The sequence below is a fragment of the Aethina tumida genome, chromosome 1 (genome assembly GCF_024364675.1).
Source record: "Aethina tumida isolate Nest 87 chromosome 1, icAetTumi1.1, whole genome shotgun sequence".
NCBI lineage: Eukaryota > Metazoa > Arthropoda > Insecta > Coleoptera > Nitidulidae > Aethina > Aethina tumida.
The window spans coordinates 75811787-75827802 of record NC_065435.1 but is presented as its reverse complement, the minus strand read 5'-3'; the positions used below and the strand labels follow the sequence as shown (position 1 = coordinate 75827802).

At 32.6% G+C, this 16016-nt stretch overlaps 1 protein-coding gene across 2 annotated transcripts; it reads left to right on the top strand.

Annotated features, from left to right (window-relative positions):
* Nucleotides 1-5306: 5306 nt before the first annotated feature.
* On the top strand, nt 5307-9860 carry LOC109594636 (mucin-5AC). Of its 2 annotated transcripts, none has more exons than XM_020009865.2 (6): nt 5307-5683; nt 6437-7663; nt 7738-7915; nt 8801-8968; nt 9110-9277; nt 9533-9860. In XM_020009865.2, exons 1-6 carry the CDS (start codon nt 5432-5434, stop codon nt 9766-9768), a joined length of 2229 nt encoding a protein of 742 aa, XP_019865424.1. In that variant the 5' UTR covers nt 5307-5431; the 3' UTR covers nt 9769-9860. The 2 variants fall into 2 exon arrangements, with proteins under 2 accessions (XP_019865424.1, XP_019865423.1); XM_020009864.2 differs by having other exon boundaries at nt 6215-7663.
* Nucleotides 9861-16016: the final 6156 nt, after the last annotated feature.

The following is a 16016-nucleotide window of genomic DNA, read 5'->3' as shown; positions in this document are numbered from 1 at the left end:
GTTTTATTTTTCACTACTTTTATTATTTAATTGTCTGATTTTTCACCAAATAAATTAACGAATTATTATTATATTATTATCATTAATTTTTTTACGAATTATGGAAATAATGTGTCTAATATGAGACTGCCCTGTTATAAGGGCACAACAATACCTACCGTCGTTTCGTTCAAGAAATGTTTTTTTAAATATAATAGATAAGACTTTTGTTTTTTTACAAATCACGTTATGATGATATCTTCTATTTGTTAATTCGATAAATTATAAATAGGGCTATTTTATTTAATTCATTACCTGAGGTAATAATTTGCAAAAACTAAGTTTCTTTAATTTAGTCAATCTCTATTTTTTTCAAGAAGTGAAGATTAAACAAATATTTCCAAAAATATGAAATACTTATATGATCGATAGGAAAAATTTTTTGTCCTGTTACAATTGACCCTTTGTTACCCGCATCTCATATGTGTATGTATGTATCTGGTATGTAAAATAAGAACATATCAAAAGATAAAACGTAAAAATATATAATGAAAAATAAATATATAATTATAAATCTTAAAATAAGTGACAACTCAGTACTAAAAGATAAGTCTCAGTCCTAATGAAGCTTATCCAGGCGCAATTAATTTTTATAGGCTCTGCCCCTTTTGTCATTTCTTCGTCTTTTTAAAAATGAGTAAGACTAAAAGTGAAGTTATTAGATTGAATTAAATATATATAAAACAACCAAAAACCCGTATTTCATTTTTAAATTTTTCATTTTGTTTTAAATTACTTCTTTCAATAGAATCAACTATGTTAATTATGAAAAGAACTGTAAAGTGTTTTTTCTTTAATTTTATTAATTTGTTAACTTCTCATTGCATCATTGCAGAAATAGCCACACAGTCCTTTAGGAGTTCAGTAAGTTCTTTGAAATGTCTTCCTAAAAACCTAAAAGAAAATGGAGCACTGAAGGTAACTTATAACAGTTGCTTTTAGTTGATAGATAATCTACTATAATCAGTCATAGAAATACCATTGTGTTAGGTTGCTAAATAAATTTTCAACAACTGCAACTGTAAATTCACTTTTCACTTAACTCAATTAAATGTTTTTTGGCTCTTTCTCCGCTAATGATACATAAATTGCAATATGCAGGAAGTGTACTATATACTTTTAGATACATCTACCTCCTGCAGATGAATTGTGTTTAATAAATTGTTGAAAACTCATCTAAAAAGTCTAAAAAATATTTACTTTATTAATAATTATACTAATTATAAAAAGTGATTAGGTTAAGTAGAAGAATCAAACGTTACATTAAATTTATTAACATAAATAAAGTGTTGAATCAGATCTTAATCATATTGATTTATAAAATACTCCATCTCTGTTGTCTGTAGATCGTTCTCCGCTTCCACATCCTTCATTTTCTTCATTCAATATCCGTAATTATCTGAAAATACATCAATCAAATAATATTTTGTACTTTCGCTTTTTAATTTCGTATATACACTATCGCTCATATGTAGAGCAACATATTAAAAACCACATTCATTTTATTAAAAGAACAATTCTTTTTAATTTAAATTAATTTTCTAATTAATAAGTGCATTAACATTTCGTATCTCAATTTATATACGGATATCTTTATTTACATAGTTTTATACATTTTATTTCGGGCAAGGTTTATAAGTAAAGCAACCAAACCCTATATTTAATACAAAATACACTAGAAATAGTTCCCAAAAGTGGTAGAAAACGCAAGATTAACAGAGCTGTGGACAGGAAAAAAAAGCTTGTTCGCGACACTTTTATCAGCGCATCCCGCATAAATCAAAAAATAAACGAACTCAGGATGTTGGTGAGTACCATAAAACGAAGACTAAAACGAACTGGTCTCTATGGCAGAAAACATGTGAACTGGACAGATGGACAATGGAAAACAATTTTGTTTTTCGACGAAAGTCGGCTCCAATTATTCAAATCCGATGGTATTTTATAGGTGAGGACCAATTAATGAAAATTATAATCCCAAGTACACTAGACCCGCTGTGAAACATGGTGGAGGAGGCGTTATGGTTTGGGAAGGTTTTTCTGGGTTTGGCATGGGCCCACTGGTTAAGTTAGACGGGATAATGGATCGTTTTGTTTATCGTGACAGTCTAGAATCATATGCTTCCATTTGCCGAAGGTAACATCAGTTACGACTACGAACATACGACGAAGTTAATTAATGGTTCGCTTCTCAAAGAGTACGTGTCATGCCTTGGCTAGCAGAAAACCCAAACCTAAATGCAATAGAAAACTTTTGAGAAGAAATTGATTGGAAAATCCCTGAAAAAGACTGTCAAATATGAATGAACTCTACGAAGAAGTTCAAAATCATTCAAAAGAAATATAGAAGGATCATATTGAAATCGATGAAGGAAAGATGTTTAGAAGTTATTAAAAATAATGGGTATGTTAGTAGATACTAAATAAAAGAAGGCTAAATGTAATTAAGGTTGTTTTATTTTAAAGTTGCACTACTTTTGAATCTTGAATATTTCGCAAATATTAATAAATACATAATTAAACTCACTAATAAACAATTATATTGTTATATTTTTTTATAAAACATACTCCACAACTGACAATAGCGATAGTGTAGATTTTATAACAAAAATATTTCTTCTATTGCATACATTCGTTTCAATAGTTTAACTATATTTTGAATATATAAAATTTCACTTGCGTCCCAGCCATCTAAAGTGTTTTAGGCAGCAATTATCCTTTTAATAAAGTTATAAATGTTGGTGTGACCAAACTTTAATAACTCATTTACCTACAAAATACAGATTCCATCAATATGATTAATTTTACTTTTATTTAAATGTATAAAATTTTACAGCTTTTTCATTTTCTAAAGTGTACAAACAAACCATTGTCATCTGAGACTATTTTTCATGTCCACATATATCTAAGCATATTTTGATATTCATTTCCCAAAATATTTATTAAAAATTTATACAAATAACTAAATGTACAGGGGATAACCAATGGAATCACGGATTTGAATGACTTTCACGTATGTTATAGTTTAGGTGGTGCAATTAGTGTGAACTTTGTTCAGTTTTATATAATAAGTTAGCACTTAGAAATTGGAGTGTGATGAAAAATGTAAATGGAAGAAATCAGGTTTTGTAATAAAAAAGCCCGTATTTAAGTATATTTAATCTATCTATTGTCTTGTAATTTATATATAGTGAGATCCCAAAATAGTTCCTCCCTGATAATTACTAAAGCACAATCAACTATTCAAAAATAAACGATTTTTTTGTAAAAATATTTTAGTAATAAACATTAAATAGTTTTTTTTAAGTTTATCACAAATAAAATGAACTACTACTCATCCGTTTTTAGCAAGCAATGAACAGTGAATAAAAATACTTTTCAGTGCCCATATGGAACTGAACAATAAACATCTTACATGGTTTTTATTCGAGTTGATTTAAATTTAATTTTAGTATATAGTTTTTATAGTGTAAGGCCCATGCCCCACGGAAATTCCTTGAATTATATTATACTGTGTTCTTTAGCGTTTATTAGGGGAAATGCCTGTAATATTTGAATGTACATTTTATGATATTTTGAACTTTGTATTCCGGGAAGCCTCGCCATATGTTGGAGTACCTGGAACTCCTTTAAATAGCTTGAGCGCCCTGACTCGCTCTCAGTCAGTCAGTCCGTACCAATCACTGCTCAATCAACTCTCATCCGTACTCCTTAATCTGAGTTAGCTTCCCTTTTCAAATCACAGTGATCAATAAATCTAAACAAATCTCAAGTGCATTTGTGTTGTGTGTCGCCCTAATTCGTACACCTATTATTTACTCAGGCAGATAACTAGGTGTCCAATCAAAATAACGCCAAAATAGCAACAATCGGAATAATAAATCACAATTGCGGACAGGACAATTTCAAAATTTATTATAATTTTTAAAAATTTTCTTTTTTAGAGAATTTATTTTTATTTTTGTATATACTTTTTAATTTTATACATACATGTTTGTGTGAATTATGTAAGTTTACAAATATACTGATTTATTTTTTAAATTGAGACAATTTTATTTCTTAACCATTCTAAATTAACGTTACTATAAACGCTATTTTAGAATCACGCCATTGCTGGCATGCGGGATATTTTTGATAACCTGCCGGTGCTAATAGCCGGCGTTTAGCCTATAGTTATTTGGTAGCTTTCAGTTATGGGTCTTTAAAAGACCATAAATATTAAATATGATAAAAAGGCAAAAAATTGTGGAAATAAATTATGTGCTAAATATATAATATAATATTAACAAGAGGGGTTATTTTAAAATTGATTTTTTTTGTATACCGATGCAACATGTTAGATTCAAATTAACTCAGTTATTTAGTTTAGTTGTAGATTTTCGCAGAAATGATAACCAAAAGTCTATTTCCAGATTGGCTATCTGTCAGTAATAAGGTTAAATCTATGAATCTGTAAGAACATGATTCTTTTTTCAATTCTTAAACCAAGTGAACCATTTCAAGTAATACAAATAATTATTTAGATCCTTTCCCAAAACTCCACACAACTCTTTATAACTGTAATGCAACACAGGATTTGAGGATGGTATATATGCCCATAATCATGAGTTTATTAAGAAATGAATTAAGTAAATCGATAGAATGACCGAACCGAAGTGTGAAATTCAATTAGTTACTGACACTATAAAACAGAAACCCATGGGTTTTGAGATTTTCTCCAATCAAATGGAACGAATTATTTAGTTATTTAATAAAAGAGTTTAGTTATGAGTTTACTGAATCTAATTTAGAAGTTCTTAGCTTACGATTGTTACTTGTTACATAATATCAACACACCCAGTGAAGACCATTTTGGTAGAGTAGAGCAAATGAATATATTTGGATCGAAGAAAACGGCATAAGCATGTCAGGCAGAGTTCCCAGAGATGATTTCCGGAAAGATATATTTACATTCGTTTCAATCAGACAGAGGCTAGTTGTCCCTGTTTTTGATTATAAAAATTATTTAATTATAAAAATTTAACAAAAATATATTTGTCTAACGACAGACTGCTGTTAATGTAAAACCTTCCACAGATCTCCACTTTCATAAAAAAAACAAAATTGAGGGTATTGTTAATAATGGCTATTGTTTATAATATTTTTAATTTTACGTCGGATTCTAGTAGTCACAGTGATCACCTGCGATAAAAAATCAAGAATGATGAGTGTTAATCATTTGTGTTTTTAGATGTTCAATTGTTTAATAAATTTTAGTAACCACGCAACTAAAATTTACTTGGTTACACAAATCTCTCAAATAATTCATAGTTAATAATTTTGTACGCACAAACCGGGAGTATTAGTAAAAATGAAAGTTTTATACTACATTACGAAATAGTTTGCAGATTATATGGCAAAATCATCGCAGACGGGCAAAAAGCTGGAAAAGAATCTTCGAAGTAATTCGGAGGTCCCGAAACATAATACTATAATGCCACCACCGCAAACAATTGTAAATGAAAACGCTCAGATGACGGGACAACGCACGGGTATCACGGAAAGTGTCTCCGAAGTTTTAGGACACGGCACACGCAGAAGAAATATTTCTTCCGATCAGATTTCCAAAACAGACAATAGAGATGTCAGTCATCAAATCAGGGAGGTAAGTTGTCTTCGAAGTAATTCGGAGGTCCCGAAATCTAATACTGAAATGCCACCACCGCTAACAGTTGTAAATCAAAACACTCAGATGGCGGCACAACGCACGGGTATCACGAAAAGTGCCCCCGACGTTTCCGAACGCAGCACAATCAGAATTAATATTTCTTCTGATCAGATTCCCGAAACTGAATATGGAGATTTCCATATTCAAATCGCGGAGAGTCTACGTTCTCCTCGAAATATTTCGCCGGTCTCGAAACCTAATACTGTAATGTCATCACCGCAAACAATTCTAAATGAAAACACTCAGATGGCGGAACAACGCACGGGTATCACGGATAGTATCTCCGAACTTTCAGGCCACGACACACACAGAAGAAATATTTCTTCCGATCAGATTCCCGAAACTGAATATGGAGATTTCCATATTCAAATCACGGAGAGGCTACATTCTCTTCTAAATACTTCGCCGGTCTCGAAACCTAATACTGTAATGTCACCATTGCTAACAATTGTAAATCAAAACACTCAGATGGCGGGACAACGCACGGGTATCAGGGAAAGAGCCCCCGACGTTTCCGAACGCAGCACACGCAGAAGAAATATTTCTTCCGATCAGATTCCCGAAACTGAATATGGAGATTTCCATACTCAAATCACGGAGAGGCTATATTCTCTTCTAAATACTTCGCCGGTCTCGAAACCTAATACTGTAATGTCACCACCGCTAACAATTGTAAATCAAAACACTCAGATGGTGGGACAACGCACGGGTATCACGGAAAGAGCCCCCGACGTTTCCGAACGCAGCACACGCAGAAGAAATATTTCTTCCGATCAGATACCCGAAACTGACAATGGAGATGTCAGTCGTCAAATGAGGGAGATAAGTTGTCCTCGAAGTAATTCGGAGGACCCGAAACCTGATACTGTGATGTCACCACCGCAAACAATTGAAAATCAAAACACTCAGATGGCGGGACAACGCACGGCTATCACGGAAAGTGCCCCCGACGTTTCCAGACGCCGCACTCACAAAAGAAATATTTCTTCCGATGAAATTTCCAAAACTGACAATAGAGATGTCAGCCGTCAAATGAGGGAGATAAGTTGTCTTCGAAGTAATTCGGAGGACCCGAAACCTGATACTGTAATGCCACCACCGCAAACAATTGTAAATCAAAACACTCAGATGGCGGAACAACGCACGGGTATCACGGAAAGTGTCCCCGACGTTTCCAGACGCCGCACACACAAAAGAAATATTTCTTCCGATGAAATTCCCAAAACTGACAATAGAGATGTCAGCCGTCAAATGAGGGAGATAAGTTGTCTTCGAAGTAATTCGGAGGACCCGAAACCTGATACTGTGATGCCACCACCGCAAACAATTGAAAATCAAAACACTCAGATGGCGGGACAAGGCACGGCTATCACGGAAAGTGCCCCCGACGTTTCCAGACGTCGCACACACAAAAGAAATATTTCTTCCGATGAGATTCCCAAAACTGACAATAGAGATGTCAGCCGTCAAATGAGGGAGATAAGTTGTCTTCGAAGTAATTCGGAGGACCCGAAACCTGATACTGTGATGCCACCACCGCAAACAATTGAAAATCAAAACACTCAGATGGTGGGACAACGCACGGCTATCACGGAAAGTGCCCCCGACGTTTCCAGACGTCGCACACACAAAAGAAATATTTCTTCCGATGAGATTCCCAAAACTGACAATAGAGATGTCAGCCGTCAAATGAGGGAGATAAGTTGTCTTCGAAGTAATTCGGAGGACCCGAAACCTGATACTGTGATGCCACCACCGCAAACAATTGAAAATCAAAACACTCAGATGGCGGGACAACGCACGGCTATCACGGAAAGTGCCCCCGACGTTTCCAGACGCCGCACACACAAAAGAAATATTTCTTCCGATGAGATTCCCAAAACTGACAATAGAGATGTCAGTCGTCAAATTAGGGAGGTAAGTTATCTATTTTCCTTTTGTTACAAATACTTATACCAGTTTTAAAAAAATATATTGGTTTTTGCGAACAGACGTTTGGAACCGGTCACCCCAACACTATGACATTTCAAGTGGAGCACAGTACGCCAACGTCGATAAAATTAAGACGTACAATTGGAGGCACCAGTGATTTAAAATGTTCTACAGTGGAATATCCGACGATTTCAGCTCCCAGAACATCTCCTCCGGTGGAAAAACCCAAAACTAAGGGTAATGTTCAAATTAATGTTCATAATATACAGTGTGGCTCATTTGGAAGCAAGACACCCTCATAAAATTTGTATTTTTTGTCTGTTTTTGAAAACTTTTTTTTAACTGTAAAGCATAAAATTACACAGTTATAGACAAAATGTCTCATTTTTGGTCCAAAACCGAAATCTACAGAGTAATTTTTAGGTATGGAAGAAATCTTACTAGAAAAATTTTTATAGTAAATCAAACAACACAACTAGATTAAGCACTCCCTGAAATGGGTATATACTAAATATTTGACAGTTTAATCTATAGACTATTCGATAAAAAAATGATTTTTAATTTTTATACAGAATATGCATAATTTTGTAAAGAAATTTGGTATATACCAGAGGTGGCCAACCTGTGACTCTTTGAAGGATCATTTGTGACTCTCGATAAATGTACCAGAGTTCTTTTTTTATTCAAGAATTATCAAGAGAAGTGAAATAAATGCGTTTAATTTTTAATATTTAAATTCGATATACATATTTTCTACTTTTATTTATGTTTTCAATAAATATAATTTCTGTAAAAAAAATTTAATACCTTTTTTGCATACCTTTTAAATACGTATTTAATTGCGGCTCGCGCAACATTTTAAATTTAGAAAAATGGCTCGGACTATCAAGGAGCTTGGCCACCCCTGGTATAAGTATAAGTACATACTTTCATGCTTTACAATTGAAAAAAAGTTTGTTAAAACCGGAAGAAAAATACAAATTTTTTGGAAGTGTCCCGCTTTCAAGTGGGTCACATTATATGTAATTTTACTTAGAATTGTATTATTACTCAGTTATCACCTGCGACAACAAAATGACAATTTTGCGGATGAATACTAACGTTGCTCATTTTTGTTTTCAGTGAAACGGATGCGTCATCCGTGCCATCGGCACCATCGTCCTTCGATATATGGAGATAACCCTCCGGCAACAATAAGAAGAGGGCCTTCTTCAGCAGGTGGTACCAGAGATTATACTGTTACCCCACCGAGTCCAATGTATTCAGTTCGTACGTCGCCATTTGCGTTAGGTATTATTTGTTAACAATTACTAATGTTTGCAATATTCATAATTTTACTTCTAACTATAGTAGGAAATCATAGTGAAAACATAAAACAGAAAAACTAAAATTTTAAGGATGAGTGCTAATGTTGCTCATTTTTGATTTCAGTAAGTAAACAGTTTCATCAGAGGATGTATGTGAATGGTAGAATGCCGGTAACAGTAGGAATAAAACCTTCCACAGACGGCAGCACAACCAAGTTTATTAGTACCTCGCCGGTAACTACTATGTATCCAGTTCCCAAGCCGACACCTTCGTCAAACACACCCAAAACTGGTATTAATAATTAATAATTACTAATATTTATAATTTTAATTCGAATTGTAGTAGTTAGTGATCTATCTATAAAAGAACAAAATCAAAAGTAATTAAGGATGTTAGTTAATAATTATTTATGTGTTTTTGTTACACATTAGCTAGTCGTAATCTCTAATCAATTCATGCGTCTAAATAATCCACAATTTTTTATTCACAAACCAAGAATAATAAGTAATATTTATTTTACATATTACTATACTAAATAATTTGCAGATCATACGGCAAAATCGAGGCAACCAGATAACGAGATTCCCCCTCGAAGCGGTTTGGAGAGCAACTCTCAGATACCAGCACCAAGAAGAACCTTAGCCCCATTACCCACTGAGCAAAATTTTTCCACTTCCGACTTAGCAAGATGTATTAATTTACAAGCCACACAGACTTCTACGATGTCGAAGAAAGACAAAGCCAAAGCCAAAAAACAAAAGTTGGACAATAAGAAGAATTAAAACCACTTAGTAGTTTAATTAAATTATTTTAAAATTTAATTGTAACATGCCTTCGTTTATTCATTGTTTAGTAATAAACATGTAAAACATCATTTTTCTCATTTATTCGTTATATTTATATATAAATATAAACAAAAATATAAAAATCTTAATTTTTGAATTGATTTAATAAGAAAGCTTTCTTTGTACTATCTCTGTTCGCACCTCTCTATAATCACTTTTAATATAATAAAATTTTCAGTAAACGTAATTTAATCAGTTATTACACGCATTTGTAGGATATTAATATTTATTTTATATGTGAATATAAATGGATCCACTTTAATTGTACTTGATTGTATATATTTTAGCATAATTATTTTATTAATTTTTATGAAATTTGACACAAACATAAAGACATAAACTCACTTCATTGGATGGAAGTCTGTAGGAAGTTAATCGTCGAGTTCACATCTGGTCTAGATGTGGTGTTTCTTGAAATCATGGAGTCCAAGAATTTTAACCACTTTAAGGTTATGGTGTACTATCAAATTTTCAGGTTCCTATCTGCGACAACTGCTTTTGTTGACGACAATCCTTGTTCGCATCGCTTAGAAATTGTGTTCAAACAGCTCGAAACTGTCACCTGCCCTAAATCCTATAAGGCATCCATGGGATATACTAAAAAGGCGGCTTTCGAACCATCAACTTCGCCTTAATACTCTTTCATAGGCTGTTATAAGTTCGGCCACAAAGGCCAATATGAATAACTTCATAGAGTACACGTCAAGAGAAGATGTCAGGTAGGCATGATACCCATGGTTTGGTCAAAAAAAAGAACGAAGAAAGTGCGTCTACACTTTGATATAATATAACATCTAAATCAAGCAAATTAAGCTAGTAAAAGATCGGGAGGATGATACTCTAAATCATTAAAAATTATAAAAAGATAATGGAATTATAAAGATCGCAAATCACACGTGTGAGGCTGCTACATCAAACACGATAGAGACAGTAAAACAGGCAAACTGAATATCAAACGCTTTTTTCTTAATAATTTAGTTAGAGACATTATCGACACAGCCATAGAAGCTAGATTCTTATCCATACCACTGAGATACTGGTGGTCAGGAATGGCCAGTGCGTAAATTGAGGGATTCCTCAGCTGGAGATTGACATTGGTAATCACAGGGACGGGATCAAAAATATCCAGATGGTACAAACAACAAAAAAAGAATGTCCTTAAAAAGAAATTACAAATTCGTACGGCTTTAACAAGGTGAAAGTTCGAAACCAACCACAAAGTTACAAAAAGTTCGAAAGGCTTAATAGTACTCAGAGCAATACTCAATAAGGAAATGAAAACTATTCTTTCTAACCAATTCGAAATAAATTTTTAACCAAATTTAGCCTTACATCAAATACAAAAAATACTTCGTAAATTAATTGATTTAACCACTATAACATCTACCTAAAATAGTAAACTGGTGACCTATTCTCACAACGTTAATTGTGAATTTTACACGTTACAATAAAAATGCTCTATGATCCAACTGAAACTGAGTTAAAAGTTTTGAAGGAGAAACAACTTTACACTTAACACGTACAATCTGGACTTTTTAATCGGTTCTGTTGTATTATCGTACAACTAAAATTGTAAAATAATATTTGCATAATATATTATCCGATTTTTTAGATGATTTACCTGGAAAACTTGGCTAAAATACAAAGTGGAAACATTAATTTGAACAAATTTGCTACTGGGGAGCTGAATATTTTTTCGAAAAATGAAGCCCTTCAAGTCCAAAATCACACCCAATTTTTTTTCAAATGCAGCAATACGACTCCTTATTGGAAAGGTGACAGAAAGGTGAATCCACTGTACTGACCACATTTAATATTTTTCAGTACTAAAACGTGATTGTCAATTGATTGATAATTAGTTTGTATACCGTATTCAGAGAAATGAATTGTTGTTGCTAACTTGCAAAAATGTTTTATTTAAGTGAATCGCTAAAAATTGAAATTTTGATAATGTTTATATATAGAGACAGGGCGTGAACTCAATGCGAGGTTGTACGTCTGTCTCGACTTGCCACCAGTAAATCAAGGTACCAAGAGAAAAAAAGAGGTACGATATCGAGAGGTGAGCCATGTCAGAAATGTATCGAGATTGAAGCACAGTCTGTTGTTGATTATGACATGTTAAATTTGTTACTCCAGCTATTTCAGTCCCTCAACTGTCCCGTGTTTATAATTTCATAGGGCAGCTCTAAAAATGGAGACTATTATATGGGGCTATTCTTTTTTTTTATGATTAATGGAGCAAACATACTTTCGTTTCCGAATCTCTTGGCCCGTAATTTGACTTACCAAAGGTTACAGTTTCTACATGATGGGGCCTCGGCACACTACCCTGTTATTACTCGCCAGTATCTAGGCAGGATTTTAATCTGTACTCAGATAGGACGTCGAGGTAGCATCGAGCGGTCAATACGGTCTTCAGATCTCACACCGCAGGATTTTTTTGTACGAACATCCTAAAGTAAGACTAAATAATATTGATGAGCTGAAGAAGAAAATAAGAGATGAAATCAGGATAATAACAGCGAAAATATTACCTAATGAAAGAGACGAAACCTATCTCAGATTAGGGTGTTGCCAACAAGTAAATGGTACATATTTTACATTAAATTGTGTAATTGTTATATTAAGTAACTAAACTTACAATTATGTTTTAATTCAAACTTTTGAAAAATATTGAATATAATCATTATGCTTGATTCTAACCAAGCAACTAATGTATAAAAAGATTAGTTCGTTTTTTATCAATAACAATTAAGAAAGAAAAAGAAACTCTTATTTAATTTTGTTTTTCAAAATCTTACCATCCAACTATTTAGACATATGATTATAAACAATTATTAGAAACTATGCAATAGAGTTACAAAGTAAATCAACTAGTATTACTTACTGGTTAATTATTTGTGGACTGTCGGTTGCAACAACTTTTTATTCGCAAACAAAGAACAACTGTAATAGATTGATCATATAATAAGTTCATGGAAGACATCCAAATTTATGAAAGACGATTCTGATAGTGTTTCGGAGATGAACACCTAAAACTCAGATACCTACGACACAAATTTTTACTTATATACCTATCAAACTCCAATATATTCTTATAGTAGTGAAAAGAATGAGGAAACTCTTCGACTAATGAGAAAGGTAAGTTTACTGCGTGTATTTTTTGTTATAAAAACAAAATAGTTTTGCCATTTTTTTCTTCTTTTTGAACAGACATCTGGTTGTGTATTCTCCAATTCTATGATTTTGCAAATGGTAAAAGCGAATCAAGCCCGTTTATCGAAAGAAAAAGTGAGTGGCACAGTACCATTATCAATAAAACCTTCCACGTCGCGAAACTCTAATAGTTTTGTCAGTATTACAATGGAAAATCAAGTTGTTTCCACTAGTTCGACGACTTCGACTAAAAACCAGAAGGGCACCTCCAAAAAGAACCAAGTTCGAAGCGTAAATGAAAAAATTAATGACACTACCATCCACACCCCGATGTTCCCACAGTTCCGCAATGAAAAATAAAAACGTTCGAAACAACGAAAACAACTTTTCTAGATCTCCAAGCGAACATCCAAGGGTGACAACTGCCAGACAAGATAGGCTCATAGACTAAATTATTATGAGAAATAGGTGCATAATTGTTAACAGTCTTAGGAGTCACTATCAAGCCATTAACTCTTTTTGAATGCAACCATCAGAAGACGAATTCTTGCTAGTCGACTACAATTTAGAAGACGTTTAAGAGTGTCTAGGCTATTACTTAGATACAGAACATCAAGGATGGAATGGGACCATGTTCATCACAATTGGTTTTTGCCTCAATGGTCAAATGTTCTTTTTTTGAATGAAAAGAGGATAAGACTAGTGAGTGAAGGCCGTAATATTTAAGTTTGGGGAGAAAAAACAACGACCTGGTTTTGCCGGTGAAGTAGTTCCATATGCTGGTTATATTTTGGGGTGTAATTATATATGGAAGGGGCATTGCTTTGGTACATGTTCCTGTAACAATGACTGGACAATTTTACATTGATCTTATAATTCGACGTATTATACAACGAATACAAGAGGAGGTGGGTCCCAATTTCGTATTTATAGACAACAATGCTCGCCCACATCTAATCGAAACGGTCCAGAACGTTCTTGGATATGGTGAAAATGAAAAAATCGGGTGGCGACCACATTCTTCAGAAATGAATCCAATTGCGCGTGTATGGGATTAGTTATTCACATTAATTCGCCGTTGCTGGCGAGGTGCAGTAGAAAAATGGAATAATATCCCTCAAGCATTTATTTATAATCTAATAAGATGCATAGGCGTATAAATGCTTTATTACAAAGCAGAGGTGAAAATACGAAGTACTAAATTAATTATTAACTTATATTGTTATCGTTTTTGATAGTAAAATTCATTGATGAAGATATTTTACTACAATTTCTTTTTAACTAAATTATTCTCTATTTGGTAAATGTTAAAACGCTTTAGGGGTTCTTTACAGAAGATAATATATAATCTATTAAACCATTAAATAAAAGTAATCTCTACGTGGCTCATTTAAGATGGAAAACGCCCACAATGTATCAATTTATATCTCCATTTTAATATTGTTTTAATGGAGTAACAACTTTATCGTTACCACATCCACTGTTATAGATCTATGTGGGGTAGACGGTTCTGTTATATACTACTTGGATAATATGATAACGTTGAAGCAATATTTAATTATTGAAAAAAAAAACAATTTCATTTGAAAAACTATATTCTATATATAAGAGTTTATATCATCAATTTGGGGAAGTTAGAGTGTTGTCCATTTTTTAATTTCCTTGTACCGTGTACAGAACTCGGTTAACTAATATCTGATGACTTTTTTAATAATATCAGTATTATTTGCTGCTTCAATCCTACTAAAACCAATGCAGTGAGTAAATATTTTGACGAAGAAGAATAATTAAATTTGAAAATAATTCATACACATACTATATTTTCACAAAGAATATTCTAATAAGCAATTGAAAATTTTATAATAATATTCCAATTAATTTTTATGATAGTTATCATTTTTTAAATATTATGTGATTTAGTGTTCTATTTTATTGCCTATTTTTTAAACAAATTTAATTAAATATGTATTATTAAATGGTTTATACTATAAATGCTACAGAAGGGTTCTTCAAATTGGGGAAATTCTCACTTCTTTCTTCATCATTTTTAATTATAAATTATTAAGTTATTGTTCATGTTCAACTTATTACCACCTATATACGTATGCTGATAAATAATAATAATAGTTTTACTAACATTTAAATTTTACGATTCGTGATAATAATTATATTTAAATTATGTTGAAAATAGCTTGAACAAAAATATAAACAGATTTTTAATTTATGAATTTTTTAAATAGTATAAACTAAATTTAGAAGACATTTCATTACAAAATTCTAGTTGGATGCGGCAAGGATTGATTAATAGCTTAACTCCTGAACTTTGTGCCATTACCCCTGATTTATACAAACGAAACTGATCCAGAAAACCCCCGTTTCAAACCGGACGATTGTATCGACCTCCTGCAACGGTGACGCAACAATCCCCAATGAAAATCGCACATTCCTGCGGGTTGGTGAAAAAATTTGACTGTTTCTTGTGGGGGTTTACTGCCACGCAATTATTCGTAGCTATTTTAATAAATAGATCGCGTGATAAGTTGATAATATTAACTGAGGGAAATTAACAATATAAGTTTTACGTTTGGGAGTTGAATAATTTATAATAATACACATTATTAATGTAAGGGTTTGGTTGATGATTCTAGTAATTTGTTAAGTTTGCCTGCTGGTTTATTTTTTATCACTTTTAATAAAGGAGGAACTGAGTATTTTTGGTAATTAGGGTCGTTCCTACAATTGACTTAAATTTTTGATGTCCACCTGTCCGTTAACGGGATTATAAATATTTAAATCAATAGGGGCAATACGATCCTGTTAGCGCACAGTGGCAATCCGCCCACATTTTGTGAACGATTATGAATTTGAGATAATATAATTATTACGATTTATCAGGTACTTAAAACGACAATTTATTTAAATAAAATGTACAAACAATAACACAATAATTGTAAGTTAAAAAGCAAAAAAAATAAATAAAATATATTTTGAAATAAAATAAATTAGAGTGAATTAAAATTTATGAA

Coding starts and splice junctions, on each gene's coding strand:
- LOC109594636 (XM_020009864.2), top strand. CDS start 5,432: ATGGCAAAATCATCGCAGACGGGCAAAAAGCTGGAAAAGAATCTTCGA. Junction 7,664..7,737: donor TCAGTCGTCAAATTAGGGAG/GTAAGTTATCTA, acceptor TTTTGCGAACAG/ACGTTTGGAACCGGTCACCC. Junction 7,916..8,800: donor GGAAAAACCCAAAACTAAGG/GTAATGTTCAAA, acceptor TTTTGTTTTCAG/TGAAACGGATGCGTCATCCG.